Below are 25,243 nucleotides of genomic sequence, written 5' to 3'. Positions count from 1 at the left end.
CTCCTTCTCCTTCTCCTTCTCCTTCTCCTTCTCCTTCTCCTTTTGCTGCAGCACTGCTCGGGGCAGCTGCAGGAGTGGGGCCAGCTAGACAGCCTGCTTTGCCCATGCCTTTAGCCAAGCACTTACTGGAGAGTGAATAAAAGCAAATAAAAGCAAATAAGGATGCTGATGAAGAGGGGAGATTGGCCTAGGTGGGACCAGAAATGGGTGGGGGGTGGGAAGATCCATGGGGAGACTTCTGTTTCTTAAATTAGCTTCAGCTTGGAAGCCAACAAAGGATATAAATTGCCACACAATCACTCTTGAAAACCCTGGGGTAAGTGCAAGCTGAAAGCGATCTGGGCGCTGAAGGGGGGCACATCAATGCAGAACAAGACAGAGAATGTGAATGGAATGGTCGGTGAGAATGCGGAGGAGTGCAGAACAAAAAAAAGGCGACTGGAGATATGCAGGGTGAAGGTGAGGGCCAAGCCTTCTGGAAAGGTACTTAGACATATATCTTGCTCTTCCTTGTGTAGCAAAGAAGTCGTTACCTGTTGGAACCAAGTGGACCACATATCCGTTGCCTGCATAGATGGCCCAATGTTGGCAAGCAGTCCGGGAAATCTCGATCAAGTCTCCAGGTTGTGGATTCACCTGCAAAAGCAAATAGAAGCCTTGGGACATGTTTTAACTACATGGTCATCCTGGCTATACAGACAGAACTGGGGAAAGTTCCAAGGCGGCCTGTGTCTTCTATATCTGGAAGAGAGAGAGCAAGGGATGCTACCTGTTCTTTTGGAGGCGACACATTGAGGTGACCTAGGATGTCTCTTGCATCTCAGAGAGCACATGATCCAGCACCTTCTGATCTCCATCAGCCAACCAAGACAGAGGTGCCAGGCCTAACTACTTCTTATACCACAGGCGTTAAGTTAATTTGTTTTAAGGGCCAATTTCAACGTAAGTGTACATTTATCAGGTTATTATACTACAGAATATTAAAAAATCCAATAATTTTATTAATACTATTGATTTATTAATACTTGTTGTTTTGTTATTTGAATCAGTAAGTTTACTAGTATGTGGTAAATCCCAGAGATATAAATAACTGCAGTAAACCACTCATTTAACTGCAGTTAAATATTTTACTCTTTGAGGCTAGTAGTGTTCTCTGGACCATATAGTTCCTCCAACAGCCTTAGACCATGCTACTTTAAGAGGGGAGTCCTGGGAAGGGGGAAGGCAAGCAGTCAAGGCACTCATTGCCAAACCTCCAGGTCCCCCAGCCCCAAAGAAGGAAGTTGATCCCTGTGGTAACCAGGCGCTGGGTAGCAGGAGACCAGAGGCAGGGCATCAGTCTGAGAAGGGGAGTTAAGAGTCTGTCTCTCCTGGCAGGAAGACCCCAACAGGACAGTGGTGGCAACATACCCTAGTGGAAGGAAGTGGAATAGCATCTTCCAGGAATTGGCGCAAGCCAAGGAGGGGGCTGGCAGAACGGGGTCTGTAAGTCGGAGCAGGCCCGTTCCATCACACAGCTGAACACCAGACTAGTTTATTTTGAGAGTTCCCTAAGGAAAAGATTTTGGTACATATTAGTGGCGATCCCAGTTACCCACCTCTCGCTGTGTCTCTGATCAGGCTAATTTCCTCCAATTAACTAGATCACCACTTTGGGTAATGAGTGCCCATGAGTGCTGATGGAACAGGGCTACTGGGAGCCAGAGAACTAGAGTATCTGTATAGGGATGGGTACAAACTGGGAAAACCTAGTTCAGGTTCGGGACGTCTCCTGAAACTGAAGCCAGCCCCTCTGCCAAACCAAACCAGTTTGGGATGTGGCAGAATGATAAGCAAGATAAGCAAGTTCTGTACAGCAGCCTGAATTGGCTTAGGCCTCTCTATTTGGTTCTCTCCCATAAGGCTTTGCAGGAGGTTTCTCACCCTGACAATGCACCCTGCACTCTGCTCTAAAAGAACTGCTTATATTTCTGAGTTCCAGCCTGGAAGCCAAAACATTAAGATAGGCCTTGACAGGGAGGATGTTTTTTGCCCCCCAAGTGCCCCCGATGCACGGATTTTGATATCCGCACGGAGCGGGCGTCTTGGCTATTAGTATATAGATTCCTAAATGAATAATAAGTGCACTATTTGTTTATAAGTATTGGTTTGTCTTTTCCTTTCTATAAGATGAGTACTGAAATTCCTACTTGCTTGAAAATTTGTGCAGAATGTTTTTCTTTCAGTAAAACACAGAAATTCTGGAACAGGTTTCTGTCTCTCTCTAACTATGGGGTTCTTTCCAGTTTCAATCCCCCCTCGCTTGTCAAGCTAGGTGTGGATGGGATTCCTAGGAAAAGCTCCTGAAGTCTTTTTTTTTTTTTGCAGTTAAATATTTTTTTCAATATAAAACAAACACAAACAGTCAAACACACCCAAAAACATATAAACACACACAAAAACATATAAATTAGGGGTTATAAGTATCTTTTTATTATATCTGTTACATTACCTGCTACATTTTATAGCTATGAAATAATCAGTATTTATCACCATAAATTTTGCATTATATTTAAAATTTAATCTCTATGTTTTCCCCCCGGATGGTCGTGGCCCCGCCTCCAGTGTGCCTGGCATGGTCGTGTCACTTCTGGGTGACGGGGTTGCGGTGTGTGCACACTTTGCGTGCGCACACACACTCCCAGAGCAGCACTGGAGTCCCCCGCTCCAGCGCAGCTAAGACTTGGGAACCCTATGCTGCAGCTGGCTGCTGCAGTCTTGGCTCAGCTCAGGCAGGTTTTTGCAAGGGAAAAGGCTAGGGACTTTTTTACAAATAAAAACGGGCAATTCAGAGAACCTGCTATGGCAATAATTAGAATAGTATCTCTTCTCTCTATAATATAATTCTGTTTTGGTCATGGACTCTCCTGAGCATTCCACACACTCCCTAATCAGTTGGCTGAATGATCTGTCACTCAGAACGTGTCCCTAGCCACTGGCTGCGTTGCCTGAGTCCCGCCCAGCCGCCACTCAAGAGCAGTGTTCCCTCTAAGCTGAGTTAGTGTGAGCTAGCTCACAGTTTTTTAGCCCCTGGCTCACACATTTTTGTCTTTGCTCAGGAAGGGTGGCTCCAGAGCAAACTAATTTATGCAGCAGCCAAATTGCTTGCTCACAACTTTAATGCCTGTAGCTCACAAAGGAGAATTTTTGCTCACAAGACTCCACAGCTTAGAGGGAGCATTGCTCAGGAGTACTCGCATGCCACTGGCCAGGTGCTGGGTTTGCGCCTCTTTCCCACCCACTCCTTCAGCCACTGTGCCCTGTCAGAATTTCTGGCAGACGGCTTTCTCTCTTGAGTTAAGACAGTTGCCTCCTGTGTGGGACTAATTTTTACCTCAGTAGCTGTTGGTAGGTGTAACGAAATGGCAGTTACCTGTGTCTGTAAGATGGCTGCCGTCTATGTTTAAAATGTTCCCCCAGAAGGCTTAATTGAGCTGTAGTTTCGGAGATGGGCCTGCAGGGGTATCACTCACTGGGTGCGTTCAGACGGGGGATTTACAACGGTTAGGGTGCCGGTTCCAACCGGTGTACTTACGAGCGTTCACACGGCGAACATCTGCCTCCCGTCCCTAACCGTTGTAAATCCTTTTACACCGTTGTACTCTGCCACTAGGTCCAAAGTGGTGGTAAACAGAGTACAACGGTGGTTTCCGATACAAACCGGCGTCTGATCGCTCTCCACCGGTGCCTAGCCACTTCCGTCGGAAGCCTGAGGCTTCCGGCTTTTCCCCGCCATTTTAAAAAAGACTCCTAGCGGTATGCGCTTGGGCGAAGCTTCGCCCTAAGCGTTTGTTTGTTTTTTTTAAAAAAGCCCTTACTGCAGCATTTCGGAGGCGTCGGGGACCTCCGGGAGGCTACTGTGCTCTTACGGGGGGGGGGGGGTTGAGCATGCGCAAAAATCGCCATTCTCTGAATGGCTGCCTATGCGCATGCTCAAACTGCTTTTTTTTAAAAAAAAAAGCCGACGCCCGCAGCGTGTGAGCGGGCGTCCAACGATGGGAATCGCAAAATAGAGGTGAGTGTGATCGCGTTTCTGCCGGCATAAACTGCACCGGTTCCAACCGGTGCAGTTTATGCCGGCAGAAAGCCCCCGTCTGAACGCACCCACTGGGTTGAATGGGGCTTCCTCATCTGCTGGACTACAGTTCCCAGCTACCGCAAGGCCAAAAAGAGCAGGAAAACAGGGACTGTCTCAAGGCGGTCTTCGTCCCTGGGAGGCAGCAGAAATTTAGCCACTCCACAGTTGGCTGGACTGGGGAATGAATGGAAGTTTCCCTGCTCTCTTGGGCAAGAGAGAGAAGCTGAAGCAGAGCCAGAGGCCAGTCCAAGGAGAGATCCTATCCTGAGCCTACAACCTCCAGAGGTACAGAGTATTGTGTGTAGAGAAAGAGGATTGTGTTTAACCCCTATTGATTTATGCCATGTTGGTTCATGGTGTCTGCTTACTCCTACAGTGTGTGTGTGCTCCATTCTTTTATTTGGGCTAATAATCTGTGTTGTGCTCGGACAACATACTCTCCCCTGCTCTGCACAATAACAAAGGGAGGGGGTGGCCCAGGGAAGCAAGGAAAGGCCAGACCCTTGGGTTCCCAACTTTCCAGGGATCCCCCAAAGACTGGGGATTCCATCTCCAAATAGGAAGATTCGGCATGGAGGTCAGGGTTTCAGAGCACCGTAGAGGCTGCAGGTGTGTGGGGGGGAGATGGAAAGCTGAAGAGGGGAAAATAAAGGTAGGTTGATGTTTGGCTGGGAAGGAGATAGGGTTGCCAACTCCAGATGGAAAATTCCTGGAGATTTGACGGATGGAACCTGGAGAGAGTGAGGTTTGAGGAGGGGTGGGACCTCAGACAGGTACAATGCCATAGACTCCACCCTCCCAACCAGCCATTCCCTCCTGGGGAACCATTGTTGCCAATCTCCAAGTGGGGGTTGGAGACAAATCAGAATTACAACTGATCTCCAGGAGGGAGGGAGGGAGGGAGGGAGGAGATAAAAAGCTGAATTCAGGGGCAGATAATGACAGGTCGGTGCTTGGCTGGGAAGCAGATATAGTTGCCAACTCCAGGTTGGGAAATTCCTGGAGATTTGCGGGGTGGAGCCAGGAGAGGGTGAGGTTTTAGACGGGGTAGGACCTCAGACAGATACAATGCCACAAACCCCACCCTCCCAACCAACCATTTCCTCCCGGGGAACCATTGTTGCCAATCTCCAGGTGAGGGGTGGAGATCACTCAGAATTACAACTGATCTCCAGGACGGAAGGTAGAAGTCAGCTGCAGTCAAAGGGGCTGGGAAGGACATGGTGTTGCCAACTCCAGGTTGGGAAATTCCTGAGGATTTGAGGGGTGGAGCCTGGAGAGGGTGGGGTTTGAGGAGGGGTTGGACCTCAGACAGGTACAATGTCATAGACTCCACTCTCCAAACCAGCCATTTCCTCCTGGGTAACAACTGTTGCCAATCTCCAGGTGAGGGCTGGAGGTCATTCAAAATTACAACTGCTCTTCAGATGGCAGAGATCAGTTCCTCTGGAGAAAATGATGGACTCTATGTCATTATACCCTGCTAAGGTCGCCACAGCAATTTGACGCTGAGTGTGAAAGGCACTCTCCCAGAGCCTCTTTCTAGAGCTCATTGTATTTATTTCCACAACGAACCTTATTCCTAGTATCAATATAACAATATTCTAGTGCTGATTTTTTTTTAATTGCAGAAGTTCTAGTTGTCCAGTGGATGAGGTGTCTATTTCTGAGGGACTGGGGTTGGGTGACTGTGAGGAAACCTGCCACGGGAAGACTTCATGGCTGCTGCATTTTATCTGCAGCTGCACCAGCAACAGGGAAGCCACAAAATCACATCCCCATGTGGAAGCCATCCAAGAGGACCCTATGCCCAAGTTCAATATCAGTTGCAGAGACTGTCTGTACATTATGTTTGCAAGGGACTTCCCACTGGGAGAATTTCTTTTTTAAAAATGACAGCTTTGTGTTTGTCATGACATCACTTCCTGGTTTACCCAGAAATCAGGTCACATACCCCTAGGAGTAACAGGAAACTCAATGGCATTTCCAGAGATTCCCAGAGCAGCATGATGTTACTTCCGTGTTTTCCCAGAAGTGATGCCATGGAGCACAGGATGCCACATCCCCATGTCCTTCCCACCCAAGCTCCCACCGGTTGCCAGAAACCAAACTTTGTATGCATACCTGAAGAGGGTCTACATACCTGGTCACTGAAAGGGATGCCATAACGTAGATTAGTGACAAAATGCTCACAGAAGTTATAGGACATCTTTGTCCCCACGGCTGCCTTTGCTTTAAAGATGATCTCACGCACATGTCGAGGTTTGTATTTGGCGTCATACTTGTTATTGATTTGGTACCCATTGTCCGCTACTTTCCAAAGAGGTTCCATCTTCACCTCCGCATGGTCATGCATGACAGAACCAAGACCAGAAGTGCCAGATGAGAGAAGACTAGGGATGTCAGATCCTGAACAGTTGCCTGGAGGGAAGGGAAACATGAGTAAATTGGATCTAATAGGTTGAATTTCAACAGTAAGCCCATCTACACATTTTTGTCTTCTGTTTCCTCCAAGGAGCTTCATGCAGTCATGCAAACTGCATGATTCTACGCTCCCTCATTTAAAACTCAAACAAGCCTCTTAGGTGTTTGGCTGGGAGAGGGGAGGGGGGAGAGAGAGATTAAGCCAAGGTCAACTGGGGGCTTCAAGGCTAATTCAGATTTGAGCCCAGGTTTCCAGCACATGTCCTGCTCTAACCACGGCTTGAACCACTACACCTCACTGGCTTTCTAAATTCTTACTCTTATTAATCAAGCTCAGACATGTATCCCCTGGTTACTCACAAGGTAGCACTTTTTGTGCTTGCAGCCAGAAAAGTTAGATCCAAGGTCGTTTCTAGTTGTCTGACATAGAACTACAAAACTGGTAGCATAGCTTCTATGATTTTAAAACTTTGATTGTTTTAGTGTTTATACAGTCTTTATTAATCAAACAATCAGAATCACCTTTCCTCTCCAAAGGAGGTCTCGCAATTATTCTTAGATGTGTGCATAAAGTGCAGTCGAGTTACAGCCGACTCACAGCAACCCCACAGGGTTTTCAAGGTGGTTCGCCAACGCCTGCATCTGGGTAGGGATCCTGGGTAGTGGATCTGTGGTCTCTCTTTCAAGTACTAAACAAAGCTGACACTGCTCGGCTTCAGAGATTTTATTTATTTAATTTATTTATTTACATTTACATTCTGCCATCCCCGTAAGCAGGCTCAGTGCAGATCACAAATGCAATATCTGGACCATATCAAAAATCTCAGTACATATCTCTCCTTATAAATAATTGAGTAGTGGTCCCACAACGTTCTATGCACTACAAAATCAGTTGGCTCCGTGATGTGTCAATCACAAGGTTTCTCTATCCACTGGCTTTGTTGCCTGAGTTCTCTCCCACCCACTGCAGCCTAGGCCATTCTTCTCTGATTGGGCCAGCAATTCAAGGTCATTTGCATATGGAACCTAATTGGACTTCACTCCATTCCGCACCTCAAACTCCCCCCCCCCGCAAGACAGTTGGAACTGTCAGTTGCATATGGGACCTGGTGTATTCTGAGGTAAAATATGTCCTCACTCACAACACATCACTTCCCCTTCAAAAGAAACAGACCCAAAAACACAATCATGCCACACCACAAAAAAGACAGATCACACCACAAGCAGAATACCACAAGGCAAAAAATGATAGGAAAAGGTGCCAGCAGTCACCCCATTACGGCCACAGATATGTGGCAGTCAGGGCTTCAAGGCACGGTGGCGGCTGCTGGTGGGCGGGAGATGGAAAGCTGATCAATGAGGGAGAAATGGAGGTTGATGCTTGGCTGGGAAATAGATAGGGTTGCCAACTCCAGATAGGAAAATCCTGGAGATTTGAGAGATGGAGCCTTGAGAGGGTGAGGTTTGAGGAGGAGTGGGGCCTCAGACAGATACAATGCCATAAACTCTGCCCTCCAAACCAGCCGTTCCGTAATGGGGAACCACTGTTGCCAATCTCCAGGTGGGGGCTGGAGATCACTCAGAATTACAACTGCTCTCCAGATGGCATTGATCCGTTCCCTTGGAGAAAATGGTGGACTCTGTGTCCTTATACCCTGCTGAGGTTGCCATGGCAACTTGATTCTGAGTGTCCATGGCCTTGGCACTCTCCCAGAGCCTCTTTCTAGTGCTCATTGTATTTATTTCCACAATGGGCCTTATTCCTAGTTAAATATAAAATAGAACACAATTAAGGCAGTTTAAAAACTGCATAAATTAGATTGCATGTTTCAACAAGTGATTTCTTTATTCAGTTCATAATGCAGAGAACACAGACAGACAACACACAGAATGACCCAACTTTATAGTTTGAATCAGGAAAACCACACCCTCTAGAGCAATAAGGTCCAATTAAAGATGAGTGCTTGGAGCCGATGGGAATTGTTCCCACCAAAAATCAAGTACTGTCCTGATTGGTCTGTCTCCTGACACCGACCAATCCTGTTGCAGATTTCAGGATACCAAGAGTCAAGGGAGCTTGTGGCTGAAGCTCAGGCATTCTGCACTTACAAGTGACACAATACACAACACCCCTCCCCCCTCCAGCCATAGACTTTTTATTGCGAACCCTGAACTTGCCGATTCCTGCAACAGGGATGCACTGTCTCTGGAAATCAACTAGGTGGAAATTGCAAGGCTTGAGCCGTCATTTGTTCCATCTGGGAAAGAGCCAGTGTAGAGTCTGCCTGGATATGATGGTGAGCGCCGATCCCAAATCGACCTCCATCTCACAGGGAGTGTTGTTGAGGACCATGGTCACTTTGATTTTGTTTCTTGTTTGGAGCTGAGAGCCGTACACTGACAAGTGGTAGATGCAGTTGTTCGCCACATGGTAGTTGTCAGATGTAGTAGTGTCCTTTGACGACGATCGAAATCTACTACATGACGTTCTCAGTGACATCTTGAGTGACGTCTTGGCTTTAGACGAGCAGCAGACCCGGGCAAGGTGCCCAACCTTCCCGCAATCCCGACACTGGGTCTCGCGGAACCAATACAGCACTTGTGGTTGCCACCACAACTGGTGCATTGTGATCGTTGACTGAAGTGCTTGTGCCTCTCAGTCTGTGTTCGGTAGACTGAGTAATCCTCACTGTCAGATTCTTTAAGGATCCCCGATGCACTGGCTGCAACTTGTGGGGCGTTGGTGGAGTTCTGGACTTGTGCACTTCTCTGGTCAACTGGTCAGCAGTTTCTGCAGATATTGCCTCTTCATATGCGGTTTGGAATGTAAGTTCTTTTGTGGCAAAAAGCTGTTGTTGTAACTTTTCATCCTGCAGGCTGCACAGTAGCCTGTAACGGAGTCTATCGTTTAAGTCTGTGAAGTTGCACTGCCGCACTGTTTTTCGAAGTGCCGTCATATACTCAGCAATTGACTCGCCTTGAGCCTTGTCACATTTGTGGAATGTGTGCCGACATGCGATCTCTGAAGGCTTAGGTGAACAATGGTCACTTAGTTTGGCCTTGATTGCAATAAGTTCAGTAGGTGCAACTAATGTCTTAGCCACATCAAAAATGTTCTTGCCACAGACGCTGAGAAAAGTGACTTTCTTGATATTTGCATCTGTAATTTATTGAGCTCTATTGTAGAACTCAAACCTGGCGACGTAGGTGTCCCAGTCCTCTGTAGCTGAATCGAATGGTTCGAAGTGGCCCTTGGTGGCCATCGTAGTGTTGCGCTGGAGCGGCAGGTGGTTGTGTTCTCTGGCTTCTCCCGAGGACCAAGGTGACAATTCCTTGCCTGCTGCAGTGATTGGCTCAGGTTCTGTGGGGCTGCCTACCCACTTAATCCCATCCTCGTCGCCAGTATTATGTACTGAGATCGAGGCAGCGTTTCAACAAGTGATTTCTTTATTCAGCTCATAACGCAAAGAACACAGAAAGATAACACACAGAATGACCCAACTCTATACAGTTTGAATCAGGAAAGTCACACCCCCTAGAGCAATAACGTCCAATCAAAGATGAGTGCTTGGAACCAATGGGAATTGTTCCCACCAAAAGTCAAGTACTGTCTTGATTGGTCTGTCTCCCGACACCGACCAATCCTGTTGCAGATTTCAGGATACCAAGAGTCAAGGGAGCTTGTAGCTGAAGCTCAGGCATTCTGCACTTACAAGTGACACAATACACAACAAACGACTACACCTCACTGGCTCTTTAAATTCTCACTCTTATTAACCAAACAAAAATAAGCACCTTTCCTCCCCAAAGAAGGTCCCGCAATTATTCTTAGATGTGTGCATAAAGTGCAGTCGAGTTACAGCCAACTCACAGCAACCCCACAGGGTTTTCAAGGTGGTTCGCCAACGCCTGCCTCTGGGTAGTGATCTTGGGTAGTGACTCTGTGGTCTCTCTTTCAAGTCCTAACCAAAGCCAACACTGCTCAGCTTCAGATATTTTATTTTATTTATTTATTTATTTAAATTTACATTCTGCCGTCCCTGTAAGCGGGCTCAGTGCAGATCACAAATGCAATATCTGGAACATATCAAAAATCTCAGTACATATTAAATATAAAATATAACACAATTAAGGCAGTTTAAAAACAGCATAAATTAGATTGCACCATTTATCCTTGTACAGAGATTTCCAGCTGGCACCATTGGTCTGATAAGACTGGGCCAGCCTTGGGCATGTACCAAGCCAAATTAACATAAAACCACTTCAAAACTTAAATTAAAAATTCTCAACACACACACTAAATAATATACACCAGCAAACATCCTAAAAAAGAAATGAGGAGGAGGAGGAAGGAGAAGAAGAATGGTTTTATATCTCACCCTTCACTACCCGAAGGAGTAGTGGAGAAGCTTGCAATCACCTTCCCTTCCTCTCCCCACAACAAACACCCTGTGAGGTAGGTGGGGCTGAGAGAGCTCTGAGAGAACTGTGACTGACCCAAGGTAACTCAGCTGGCTGTATGTGGAGGAGAGGGGAATCAAACCTAGTTCTCCATATTAGTCCCCCGCTCTTAGCCACTACACCAAACTCGATATAGAGCACTATGCAGGAGAATTTCAAGGCCTATCTCTGCAAACACCTAATGAGGAAGTAATTCTGTGTCTGAGCCATTTGACATGGCAGGGTAGGGTTGTGCATATGAACATAGAGGGCTATGCTAGAACCTATCCTGACTTGCTGGTGTTTTATGTGTGGCAGCACATGATGACAAGACAAACTTAAGAGCAACAAAAGTGTTTCTTAGACCAAATGCTCAGGAAAATTGGCTCTGTCATGTACAAGAATTCTCCCAGAACCATCTCCCAGGAAAACTACATGCCTCAAAGAGGCTGGGGATTCAGAGCAACTATTAGATTGTGGCAATACATCATAATGTTATTCTACTGTAGCAATTACTGATTTTTTAGAAAGTCTGTGATACCATCAGACCGATGGTGTAGCAGGGAAAAGGAGAGCGACAAGGGACTGATCGAAGGGAAAACGTACCAGCGTGGGTAGGACCTTAAACTAAACTTTAGGAAGAAATTCCTGGTAGTTAGAGCAGTTCCCTGGTGGAACGGGTTTCCACAGGAGGTGGTGGGTTTTCCTTTTTTGGAGGTTTGTAAGTGGAAGCTAGATGGCCATCTGGCAGCAATGCTGATTCTATGGCTCACTACGAATTTAGGTCGATCAGGAGAGGGAGGGGAGAAAGGAATGAGCAGGTGCTCAGCTCTTGTGGCCCTTTCTTATATGCCCAGGGTAATGCCAATCGCCATTTCGGGGTCAGGAAGAAAGGGTCAGGAAGCATATCTCCTCCAGGCCAGGCTAGTTTTACCATCTTCTGGGCATGGAGCAGGGGTCACGGGGGGGGGGGGGAGGTAGCTGTGAATTTGGACTAGATGACTTTTGGGGTTTTTTCTATGTTTCTAATAAAACTTTCCTGTCCACGTGAATTGCTAATATGCTTGGGCTGCATTTTCCTGCAGCGATCTATCAAACTAGGTTTGAGAAAGAATGTACTGACAAAAGGGGAAACCTGGCAAGGAGACTATTAGGGGACCATGAACTGAATCAGACCGTTGGTCCATGAAGGTCAGTATTGCCTACTCAGACTGGCAGTGGCTCTCCAGGGTCTCCGGTGGAGGCCTTTCACATCACCTACTGCCAGATCCTTTAACTGGAGATGCCAGGGATTGAACCTGGGAACTTTTACATGCCAAGCAGATGCTCTGCCACTGAGCCATGACCCCTCCACACAAGGGTGGTCTTGTCACTTATTTTGATTGTTGCATAATTTGTACTAGCCATAGGGCAATCTGTTTCCTCCCCCCTGCATTTCCCTATGTCAGGCCACCATCATGATTCTCTGCCTACCCTTTTTCATTAAAAAAAATGTTTGGCACATGCATAGAATGGCTCAGAAATAGTACAGTGTTGCAACCTTTTAAAAACTTCCATGCATTTGTACAAAACTGGTAGGGAATAACACAACATCTGAATTGCTCCGGCCCCCATGCAGAAATACCTTTTTACTCTCCCATGTTTATTTGCCCGCACTGCTATTATATTGCATACCAGACTAGCAGAACCCTCCTGCCTTTTCTTAGCTAAGGAATTAATTCCTTGCTAGGCGAAGGCTACATTTCCACAAACAAAAGTTCATTCTCTGCTCCAGATTTCACCAGACACTCGCAACTGTAGGTTTGTTGCACTATAGTGACAGCAAAATCAGGAAGGCCACATTCTCCTGTTGGCTCTTCTTCCTGCTGCTCAACAGGGTAATGGGAAAAAAAATTCCCTAGGGAAATGAGGGGGATCACTGGTGGTGTGTTCCAACGGAGACCGTGCATGTGGTTGAACTGAACACGCGGTCTCCCGAATAGCCCGAGCTTAGCTCCCAAGAACCATGGGTGCGAAGGATCCTAGGAGCAGCCAATTGGCTAATCCGGATCCTCCAGGAACCCTATCAATCATATGATTATGTAAATAAGCCAATCACGGGTGTAGGGGTGTGTTTATTTTATTTATTTATTATTAAGATTTATACCCCGCCCTCCCCGCAGAGCGGGTGTTGGGGTGTGGTTTTTGATGTGCTTTGAAGCAGCCCTCGGGCTTGCCTCGTATCTCTGTTCTGAAATCACTAAGTAAAGTATGAGCAGAAATCTCTGAGAGATGTGTCAGTCTCAGTACTTTACAACTGTCTTAGGTGACCCGGAAGCGATGCCATCATGTTGGGCAATGCTCTAGTAATCACCTTGAATTTTATGGTTAAACCATAAACCAGAGTTTTGGCTGATTGCTAGAGTGTCATCCCTCCATGATGATGTCACTTCTGTGCCAGTAGCGACATCACAACATTGCTGGCAAGGGCTCCCCTCCCAGGTAAGCTTCCTCCAGTTGCCAGTCTTGGGCTGGCAACCAATGCTCCCTCTAAGCTGTGGAGTCTTGTGAGCAAAAATTCTACTTTGTGAGCTACTGGCATTAAAGTTGTGAGTGAGCAATTTGGCTAAAGCATAAATTAGTTTGCTCTGGAGCCATCCTTCCTAAGCTAAGAAAAAATGTATGAGCCGGAGGCTAAACAACTGTGAGCTAGCTCACTCCATCTCAGCTTAGAGGGAACACTGCCAGTGGCAACCCTAACAATGATGCTGCCCAGATAAAACAGTATTTATGGGTATATAGAAGGAGGGAGAAGGGGCATTCCATTTCATTGAAATCAGACCAATGGGTTGAAATTAAATCAGAAGAGTTTTGGGCTAAACATTAGGAAGAACTTCCTGACTCTTAAAGTGGTTCCTCAGTAAAACAGGCTTCCTCAGGAGGTGGTGGGCTCTCCTTCATTGGAGGTTTTCATACAGAGGCTAGATGGCCATCTGACAGCAATGCTGATTCTGTGAACTTAGGCAGATCCTGAGAGGGAGGGCAGGAAGGGTTGTATCAGTGCTTAGTTCTCATGGTCCTTTCATACCTGCCCAGGGAAATGCTGATCACTACTTTGGGGTCCTGGAGGGGGTTTTTTGGCCATCTTCTGGCCATGGAGCAGGGGTCACTGGGGGTGTGGAGTGGGAGGTATTTCTTTTTTTTTTTGAGCCCCCCATAGGGGATTTTTTATTGCATTTTCTATAAATTACAAAGAAACAAGGGAGGGAAGCTACAAACTACGGGAGAAAGTAAAGCAAAACACCTAAAAATCCAAGAGATGGTGGTCATTTACAAAGCTTACAAAATTAACTTATAGGTAAAAATGCTTATACTTTGCTACATTAAGTGAGTACACATTTCTTCTTGCTTGTACTAGAGTCTCCAACAACATTTATATAAAGATCTCTAAAGAGAAATAAAGTTTGTTTAAAACAGGATCTAGAGAACAATTATAACTAATTTTTTGTCCTTTTTATTTCTCAGTCGATAGCTTGTTTTAGGAGCAGCTGCTCCCAGTTCCAAAGCTGAGTCCTCATCAGAGGATGCCTGGCCTCCTTCTTCACTTTCCTTGCTGCTGCCTTTTTCTTTATCCTCTTCCTCTGCTGGGCCGGCTTGTCATTGTGGAAATTCACGTGCCTTTACAACAAAGTCAATTTTTTCTTTCTTGTCTTTAAATTTGAAGAGGATGACTTCAGGGAGATTCCATCTGTAGGGGACATTGTTTTTCTGTAAAAACAGTGCCAAGTCTCTATATTTCTTTCTCTTCTTCCTTATTTCAAATGTAATGTTCTTCAAAACTTTTATTTCTTTGCCTTTGATTTTCAGGGTAGCTCCGTTTGTTGCTTTCAGTATTTGGTCTCTCACTTGTCCCCTGGAGAATCTCACCACAATCTCGCCGGGCAGATTATTTTTCCTTATAAAGTCAGAGTATGATCTATAGATCGTATTATTTCGCCTTGTAGAAAGTCCGCTTTTAAATCTGTAACCAGACCCAATGCATCACAAATAATCTGCTTCAAATCTCCTTTTGATTCAGGAGCTCCCTGGAATCTTAAGACATAGCTTGCCTTTTCCATTTGCAGCTGTAATAGTTGAACCTCATCAGTTGCTCTCTTTTTTCCCATCACCTGCATTTGGTTTTTAAGCTTCTGGGTGTTGGCATCCACTTCTTTCAGCTCTTGTCCCACTTTCTCTGTTTTTTTAGACGTCTCATTTAACTGGTTTTGTTGTGCATCGAATTTCACATGAAGCGATTGCATTTTTTCCAGCAGAGGGCGCAAAGCCTCAGTCAGCATATTCTGGAAGTCTATGGTATTGTCCTGTCTAGGGACAGAACTTGCTGGGCTGGCATTTCCGGCAGGAAACCTCAGTTTCAGTTGTTTATCCTTCTCCTCCCTCCTCGGAGGCGCCATGTTTGAGAGTTGTTTACTTTTTAGAAAAAGTTACAAAAGTCTCAAAATCCTTTGATGCCGCTTGGTAAGTTCTCAAAAGTTCCTTATTCTAGTCAAAACAGCTTTATATTCCATCCTCACCTTATATTTCATTTGTCAGTTCAGCTTTTTTCCTTTCAAGGGGGAGTTTCCCCCCCCCTGATTTGGTTAAGGGGGGACTTTCAGCTTGGTTTCTGGTGTCTTTGCTTATACCATCACTCACTTTTCAGCGTAGAGCTTGCCTTTCACAATCACTCGCCTGGCCACCAAGCGCTTGTCCTGGTATGCGTCCCTGTGTCCATTTATGGAAATCAGCAGCGGGACCATCAGGGCAGGGGACCGGCCTCCCTTCACCGGCTGTTTGCCGGAGGAAGGACCATCCAAGCGCCTCATGGCTAGGAGCCCAACGCAAGGGCTTTGAGGGGGATGCATACCATCGCATCCCCTCCCATCTGCTGATTCAAGGCACACGTCTCCCAGAGCTCCGGGAAAACGTGGCCGCCATTAAGGGAGCCAAAGCCAGAAACCGAGGGTGAGGTATTTCTATATGTCCTGCATTATGCAGGGGGTTGTACTAGATGACCCTAGAGGTTCCTTCCAACTCTATGATTCTAATAAAAAAACAAAGCAAATCCTGCAATATGGGATTGTGGAAACTGAGAAAAAGTCCATGTGGAATCAACCCATGTCAGGTGGATGCCAAGGTAGAAAAAAACTTCTGTGCAAATACACCAAAATGTTAATGAAAGTATACTCCATGCATTTAATTACGATCCAGGGGTAACTAAGAACATTCCATGAATTAAAATGTTTAAATGTAGATTTAAAAATTAGCACAATTTCAGCTTATTTTGGTCACAGCACATCCTGAATTGTATATAAATTTGTGTATAAATTTCACCTGCAGTGTGTCTTGCATTTTTAAAAAAATATTTGAAAGAAGAGAGGATGGTTCTTGAGTGGTGTAATAATAAGGACTATTCCCCATGTGTTATTACATTGCACTTAGGGTAGATAGATAGGCAGGGTGGGGGGAGAGGCAACCGAAGACTCCCCTCCCTCCCCCAAGAGCCAAGGAAGAGCCAAGCAGGCTGCATCTTCCCTGCTTCCCTCCCCAGGCCTGAAAGGCTTGCCAGAGAGATAACCTAACAAATGGCCAGCTAGCAGACTTTTGTTTAGGTGGCAGAAGGGTCAGGGAGAGGCTGGTGGGCTTCTCCTTCTGCTGCAGTGCCCTTGGGAAGAGGGAAGCTGCTGGCAGGAGGAGCCATGGAGGGGAAGGGCCAGCCAGGCAGCCCGCTTCGCCTGTGCCTTTAGCGGCTGCTTTTGCCAAGCACTCTCTGGGGAGCCTGAACTGGCTGAAAAGGATGCTGATGAGGAGGGGGGATTGGCCTAGGAGAGACCGGAAATGGGCATGGGGGAAAATCTATGGGGAGACTTCTTCTTTTAAATTAGCTCTGGCTTGGAAATGAACAAAGAATATAAATTGCCACAAAACCACTCTTGAAAAGCCCAGGGTAAATGCAGGCTGAAAGCGATCTGGGTACCAAAGGGGGGGGGGAGTCAGTGCAGAATGAGAAAGAGAATACAAATGGAATGCTCGGTGAGAGTGCGGAGGAGTGCAGAACAAAAAAACAAACGACTGGAGATATGCAGGGTGAATGTGAGGGAAATGACAGTGCAGAAAGGGCCTTGATAAGGGACATCTGGAAAGGTCCTTAGACATATATCTTGCTCTCTGTTGTAAAGCAAAGAAATCATTACCTTGTGGAACCAAGTGGACCACATATCCATTGCTTATATAGATGGCCCAATGTTGGCATTCAGGCTGAAAAATCTCGATCAAGTCTCCAGGCTGCGGATTCCCCTGCAAAAGCAAATAGAAGCCTTGGGAGTCAAGAGTGATGTAAAATGGGTTGCGTCAGAGTTTTAATAAAAGTGCTTGCTCCCAGGAGGGAGGGTCTCTTGTTGCTGGTCCATGGAAGAGGACAGACTGCTGAACTCTGGTCAGCAGGCCAGTGGCCATCTTGAACATGCTGCTGGGCCTGGCTGTCTAGCTGGATGCAGGATGCCTGAGGTAATGAGACATCCTTAGAACCTTTTGTAACTTTCTAAGCTTGGAACTGCCTGCTCTACTTCAACATCTAGTAGAGTAAGTTGTAGAACCAGGGACAGAGGATATGATTATGCCCAACTATTATTCGTCCTTCTGGTTGCAGATCTGCTGCTGCGCTAAAAGTATGCTTGTAACCTTTTTCTCTTTTTAATAAATATTTCACTCTTTGAAGCTTGTAGTATTCTCTGGACCACATATTTCCCCCAGCCACCTTAGACCATGCTACCTTAAGAGGGGAGTCCCAGGAAGGGGGAAGGCAAGCAGTCAAGGCACCTCTTGCCAATTCTCCAGTTCTTCCCCAGAAGGAATTTGGTCCCTATGGTAATCAAAATCACATCTATGAAATTACAGTCCTTCAAGATTTTAGCGCATTGGTACCTCACACCTGTCAAATTATCACTCATGACTCATGCGTATAATCCAAACTGCTGGAAAAATTGTGGTATCAGGGGAACTTACTTACATTGCTGGGTAACCTGTCCCAAAATTTTACCTTTCTGGGAAGAAATCTTACTACAAATAACATCATTTCATAACATCGATATTACTCCCACTCCAGAAAACCTGTTTTTGAACAGATGGGTAGATCATAGCCTTGCTCCTTCGGTGGTGGTCTCCATATTACTATTTGCGGCTAAAACGGTCATTTCCTCCCACTGGAAATTGACAATGACACCCACAGTTTCACATTGGCACAAGAAACTATGGGATTTATACATCATGGCAAAACTCTCGGATAACCTTACGCGACTTGACAGGATTCCTACCCCTTCCTCCTTTGTAACTGTTTGGTTTCCAATTCTAGAGTACCTACAACAATTTGAAGACACACCCACAGTGATTGATACATTACATTTATGGTAAAAACCTAAAACTCATTATATGTACTTTTCAGCATAATCTCTATTCAACTCGGAATTTAGCATATAATTATAGTGCAGTATTAACATGACCTACTATTTTATGTACATCAAAAGCTCTCTGTGCGCAAAGTTCAATGTATACCTATATGTATTTGTTATTGTGTTGTTGTTTTTTATGGTTCAATCTACTATTGTTAAATTGAAAACCAATAAAATGCGTTTCACAAAAGAAGGGGTGTTAGTTTGTCCCTCCTGTCAGGAAGACCCCAACAGGACAGTGGTGGCAGCATATCCTAGTGGAAGGAAGTGGAATAGCACCCTCCAGGAATTGGCACAAGCCAAGGAGGAGGCTGACAGAACAGGGTCTCTAAGTCAGAGCAAGCCCATTCCATCACACAGTTGAACACCAGACTGGTTTATTTTGAGAATTCTCTAAGGGAAAAGTTTTGGTATACATTAGTGGAGATCCCAGTTACCCGCCTCTTGCTGTGTCTCTGACCAAGCTAATTTCCACCAATTAACTAGATCACCACTTTGGGTAACAATAGGTGCCCATGGTACAGGGCTGCTGGGAGCCAGAGAACTAGAGGAGCTGTATAGAGATGGACACAAACTGGGAAAACCTGGCTCGGGTTCAGTTTTGGGTGTGTTCCAAAACTTATCCCAGCCCCTCTGCCAAACCAAACTAGTTTGGGATGTGGCAGAATGATAAGCGACACAGGGCAGTTCTGTACAGCAGCCTGAATTGGCTTAGGCCTCTCTATTTGGTTCTCTCCCATAAGGCTTTGCAGGATGTTTTTCACCCTGACAATGCACCCTGCACTCTGCTCTAAAAGAACTGTTTACATTTCTGAGTTCCAGCCTGGAAGCCAAAACATCTAGATAGGCCTTGACAGGGAGAGTGTTTTTAACAGAGCAATTCTGCATCTAGCATTTGATCCACAAAAAAGTGCAGCTCAAAACCACATCCAAATACCTTGGGGCAACTCTGTACTGACTGCAGAGTCACTCTTGAATGGCCATAAAACGGTCATACATCTGTGCAGAAGGTACAATTAAATCCGATGATCAAACAACTCGAAAGTGGCATGGACTGTGAACCATAAATCCTGATAATCAAAGGGAGTGAAACCAGCATGCAATGCAGAGGGGAATTTCAGGTCTGGGTCTTCTAGTCAGAAAGGGGAAGAGTCTGGGTTTCATCAGGACCATCCAATTCCTTGATTGACAGTTAATCTGGATTCTAAAGGTATTTAACAGCAGTGTCTGCAGATGCTAGGGGCCCTCTGCCAACACCGTGGTTAGGTCTGGCTAGAGACTGTTAGATGGATCTGTAACTGGTTGACAGACTGCACCCAAAGAGTGCTTGTGAATGGTTCCTCATCTTCTTGGAGAGGTGACAAGTGGAGTGCCTCAAGGATCTGTCCTAGGACCTGTTTTGTTCAACATTTTTATCAATGATTTGGATGAAGGGATAGAGGGAATGCTTATTAAATTTCCAGATGATACTAAATTGGGAGAGGTAGCAAATATGGCAGAGTCAGGATACAGGATAATTTTGACAGGCTGCAAAACTGGGTTAAAACAAAATGAATTTCAATGGGGATAAATGTAAAGTTCTGCGTTTAGGTAGGAAAAATCAAATGCATGGTTATAGGATGGGGGAGACTTGCCTTGGCAGTAGTATGTGCGAAAAGGATCTAGGGGTCTTAGTAGACCATACATTGAACATGAGTCAGCAGTGTGATGCGGTAGATAAAAAGGCAAATACCATTTTGGGTTGTATCAACAGTAGTGTTCAGATCACGTGAAGTGATGGTACCACTTTACTCTGATCTGGTTAGACCTCACTTAGAGTATTGTGTTCAGTTTTGGGCACCACAATTTGAGAAGGATATAGACAAGCTCTGTCTATCAAATCTAGTCCCTTAAACCTATTCTTCACCTCCACTGTATATTCATAAGAGATGTGATCTAGGTCAAACCTGAATGGTCTAGTGGTTTTCCCAACTTTCTTCAGGTTAAACCTGAATTTTGCAATGAGTAGCTCATGATCTGAGCCACATTCAACTCCAGGTCTTGTTTTTACTGACTGTATAGAACTTCTCCATCTCTGACTGCAAAAGATAATCAATCTAATTTCGATGTTGCCCATCTGGTGATGTCCATGTGTAGAGTCATCTCTTCGGTTGTTGGAAGAGGGTGTTTGCTATGACCACCATGTTCTCTTGACAAAACTCAGCCTTTGCCTGGCTTCATTTTGTTCTCCAAAGCCAAACTTGCCCCTTATTCCGGTTGCCTTTTGACTTCATACTTTAGCATTCTAGTCCCCTATGATGATAAAGACATTTTTTTGGTGTGTGTTAGTTCTAGGAGGTGTATAGACAGAGTGCCTGAAGAACTATGGACAGACGTTTGTGACCTTGTATGGGGGGGGGGCAATTTTGGTGTGGCAGCAGTGGACCAGCTCCTGGAAAGTTCCGAGAAGCTGTGCTGGATTGCCAAGCTTGGAGGGTTTAAACTCTTATCCAAGCCCGCATGGACTCCCCTGAAGAGGGGTCCTAAGCAAGAGGTTTGATCCTGGGTTCTCCGCAAGCGGATTGAGCCCAGATTGCGCCGAAGCACAAGCCTGTGCAAGAGCTACTGAGGCTTCCCCTAAGCTGCAGAGCCGTGAACACAGGACGAGGGGATACGGCGAGCTCTTCAAGACCTTATAAGATTCAGCAGAAACATCACCATTGTGAGTACTTCTTGAAATAACTTTAGTGAAAAAGAGCTGAGAACTGAGAACCCTTTTAAAGGAAAGTAAAACAAGAGATCTGAAGGGAGAAAGGGATTCTCCCCCCCCCCTTCTGAAGCGGCTGGGCAAAGAACTGAATTTGGCACTTGAGCTGCTTGTAAAGGGCTGAAAAGGAGCTGGAAGATTTCTGGGACTGTCAGCCTTAGACATAAAAATAATATTTTGAAAGACCACTGACCCTATGGATTACAATATAATTCTGATGGATTAACGGTTAATATCTCCACTTACAGAATCCATGAGATGGATTGACTCTATAAAGGAAGCCATGGCTCTCAGTTTGCAAGACCTGAGCAAAGCTGTTAACGACAGGATGTTTTGGAGGACGTTAATTTATAGGGGTACCATAAATTGAAACCCCAATCCTCAGCCCACCCCAGGATAGTTAATTTCTAGAAGATCCATTATACTTACTTCTGGCATCCAAAACATGATTATTTGTATTCGGATCTTCTGTTGATTTTATTTTCGTTTCAGCCCTCAGATTTTCAACTTTCACGATCTTCAGGTGGGTTGGACTTCCCTAATGTAAGAACATAAGAACATAAGAGAAGCCAATGGCCCATCCAGTCCAACACACTATCACACAGTGGCCAAAAATACCAGGTGCCATCAAGAGGTCTACTAGAGGGCCAGGATAGTAGAAGCCCTCCCACTGTTGCCCCCCTCAAGCACCAAGAATACAGAGCATCACTTGCCCCAGACTGAGAGTTCCGATCTATACCTTATGGCTAATCCATATGCCATCTGCTCCATATGTTTATCCAGTTCCCTCTTGAAGCCATCTATCCTAACCACCATACCTGGAACTCATGGGTGGTTCACAGTTTTGGATTTTAAGGATGCATTATTTTCTGTACCACTGGCTCCTGAGAGCAGGCACCTGTTTGCCTTTCAATGGGAAGACCCCCAGACGGGCCGGAAAGAACAGCTCCAATGAACAGTACTTCCCCAAGGCTTTGTGGATTCTTTAGCTGTATTTGGAAAAGTTCTGGCAAAGGACTTGGCAGAGTGGCCCGCCCCCAGGGAGACACGCCTCCTCCAGTATGTGGATGATTTGCTGAGAATGAGTACCTCCAAAGAGGCTGTTACTGAGGCAACAATTTCCTTGTTTAACTTCTTGGCCAACAGAGGCTACAGAGTGACACAAGGCAAAGTACAAGTCACCCAATCTTCTGTGGTCTAAGGGAAGTCGCCGGATACTCCCAGAACAAAAAGAAGCTATGTGTTGTGTGCCATTGCCTACTACTAAGAAACAACTGCATAGTTTTCTAGGTCTCTCAAGTTTCTGCAGACTTTGGATTCCTGGCTACGGAAAACTGACCAAGCTGCTACACCAGAAGTGCTGTGAGGGAGAACCTGTTCCCCTTGAATGGACAGCAGAAGACCGCAAGACATTCGAGACCTTGAAGAAGACCCTCATGGAAACTCCAGCCCTTGCACTACCTGATCTGGAGAAGCCCTTTGAACTTTTTGTCCATGAGAACCAAGTTGTAGCCTCTGCTGTACTCACCCAGAAGCTGGGAAGAGACTTGAGACCTGTAGCCTACCTGTCCAAGCAACTAGACACAGTGGCTCAAGGATGACCAACGTGCCTGCGAGCAGTTGCAGCAACAGCCATGGCAGTTGAAGAGGCAAGAAAATTTACCCTAGAACAGCCAATGAAGGTAATGGCACTGTCCACATTCTGTAGCCACTCTTCTACAACAAAGAGGGGCAAAGTGGCTTACCAACTACAGGCTTACGAAGTATGAAGCCCTCCTCATTGGAAGAAGTGATGTGACTTGACAGTTGCTATCATATGAATCCAACAACTCTACTTCCTGTAGAACAAGAAGAAGCTAGACTACATGAAGGTCTATCCATGGTTGATGACAATTCTCCCATCCCAAATGCAGAGCTAGAATACTTTGTGGAATGTTCCAGTAGACTGGTGAACAGAGAATGGAAGACTGGTTATGCAGTAGTCACCGAATGGAAAACCATTGAAGCTTAACCATTACCTTTATTGTGGTCTGCACAAGCAGCCAAGCTGCACGCCCTTTCGCAAGCTCTTAGGCTGGCTAAAGGACAAAGAGTGAACATTTATACTGATTGGGTCCATGCCTATGGCATGCTGTGGAGAGAAAGAGGATTTGTCACAGCAGCCGGAGACAAGATAGTGAATGGTCCCCAAGTGTTGCAGCTACTGGAGAACCTGATGGAACCAGCAGAAGTCACTGTAATCCACATCAGAGCTCATCAAAGGAGGCCCTCTTCTGAAATCCGAGGAAATCATCAAGCAGATGAAGCATCCAAGGCAGCAGCTGTGCAACCAACAGAAGGTGCCTCACTCCAGTGTGCCCTCGTACCTCATATCAGCTGGCCTAAAGATCCACCCTACACCCAAGACGAAGAAAAGATGGCAAAGGACAATGGGGCAAGGAAGAATGGTGAAAGATGGTGGATCACCATGGATGGAAGAGTCATCGTACCCTGAGGTTGCCTACGACAGATTCTGAAGGACTACCATGCATCCACCCACCTAGGAGGGAATGCTATAGCAGATGCATTACTACAACACCTAGTACCACCTGGTATGTACCAAGCAACAGCCCAAGAGGTGGCTCAGTGCCTCATTTGCCAACAAGTAATTGCAAGACCAGGGTGACCCACTGTTCCAGGTGCCAGACAATGGGCCATGAGACTCTTTCAAGCATTACAAGTGGACTACACTGAGGTACCTAGAACACAGAGGAAGAGGTACCTATTAGTTATTGTGTGTGTTAACTGTTTAGTCCAAAGCCTATGTATATTCCGCCCCAACAGCTAGAAATGTAGCCAAGGCACTCCTGAATGAGATTGTACCGTGCTTTGGTCTTCCAGAGACTATAAATTCAGATCGCAGCAGACATTTTGTTGCAGAAGTAATTCAACAGGACTCTCAAGTATTGAACATCAAATGGGACTTGCATACTGCCTGGAGACCCCAGTCAAGTGGCCAAGTGGAACAAATGGACAAGACTTTGAAAGCTGTCAACTAAGATTTGTACTGAAACAAGCTTTTCCTTTGGACCTCACCCGCATTTGAGCAGCTTCTCAGGGAAAGTTAGGACTCACCATTTGAATTGGTTTATGGGCATCCCTTTATGGTTGGGATTCCTAAGGGAAGGGTGACTTTGGAAATTAGTGATCAAATGTTAAAAGAATATGTTATTGCCCTGCAGTCTGTTTTGTTTACTCTCCACAGGTGTGCTTTCTCTCAGTAGCCTTTACCCTTAGACGCTCCTGTCCATATGGTTTAGCCTGGTGACTGGGTCTACGTAAAGATGTGGAAGAAGGGGCCATTGACCCCAAAGTGGAAGGGGCCATTGCAAGTGTTGCTGACAGCTCATGCTGCCATAAAAGTTGAAGGCAACATAGGCTGGGTCCATCACACCCGATTTTTTTAGCGGTTCTAGTGGAAGACCCCAACAACCCAGAAGGAAACAAAGGAGCTACAACAGATGACATTACAACTGGAGAGGGGTGATGCAAGATTTGACATGGCACATCAGGCCTCTCAACAAACTAAAGCTACTGTTCAAAAAGGTCCACTTGTTCTTCCCACACCCCAGGAGTTGTGGGGCTTGTATGATCAAACTTTTTGTAGAAAAGGATATTGGATTGAACATGGCTATTGGAGAATTTGCCCACATTAAACATGTAGTCTTACCCTAAGTATCAATAATCCTTATGGGGTTGCTGAAATGATCTGTGTATTCACGTCTTGGGAACTTTTTGATAACTGGGAAACTTATGTAGAGTCTTCCTATACACATCCAAGGATGTAAAGGAAACAAAAGGGTGATAACTGGGAAACTTATGTAGAGTCTTCGTATACACAGTGTTTGAGAATCCAAGGATGTAAAGGATACTGAATAGGACTTAGCAAATTCTTTCAGCGAGGCAGCCCAAGATGCTATTAACATGTAGCTCCATCCCAAACATAGATGTCAAGTGGCCAGAGCCTCCCCTGAACATAAAGTGGTTTAATATCAGGGAGTGGTGGGAAAA

At 45.7% G+C, this 25,243-nt stretch overlaps 1 protein-coding gene across 1 annotated transcript in view; it reads right to left on the bottom strand.

The window, feature by feature from the left end:
* Window positions 1-21,700, bottom strand: part of LOC107118668 — a 42,215-nt gene extending 20,515 nt beyond the window's left edge. Inside the window, exons 1-4 of the mRNA XM_015421027.1 lie at window positions 21,623-21,700; window positions 17,194-17,296; window positions 6,261-6,538; window positions 534-636 (exon numbers count right to left, since the gene is read on the bottom strand). Coding sequence (XP_015276513.1) covers window positions 534-636; window positions 6,261-6,538; window positions 17,194-17,296; window positions 21,623-21,640 — 502 coding nt within the window. The 5' untranslated portion in view covers window positions 21,641-21,700. The remainder of the gene's footprint in view (window positions 1-533; window positions 637-6,260; window positions 6,539-17,193; window positions 17,297-21,622) is intronic.
* Window positions 21,701-25,243: the final 3,543 nt, after the last annotated feature.

This window comes from Gekko japonicus, unplaced genomic scaffold (assembly GCF_001447785.1).
Source record: "Gekko japonicus isolate JY-2015 unplaced genomic scaffold, Gekko_japonicus_V1.1 scaffold4556, whole genome shotgun sequence".
In the NCBI taxonomy this organism is placed as follows: domain Eukaryota; kingdom Metazoa; phylum Chordata; class Lepidosauria; order Squamata; family Gekkonidae; genus Gekko; species Gekko japonicus.
Note: the sequence above shows the minus strand (reverse complement) of the source record. Positions and strands in the feature narration are given on the sequence as shown.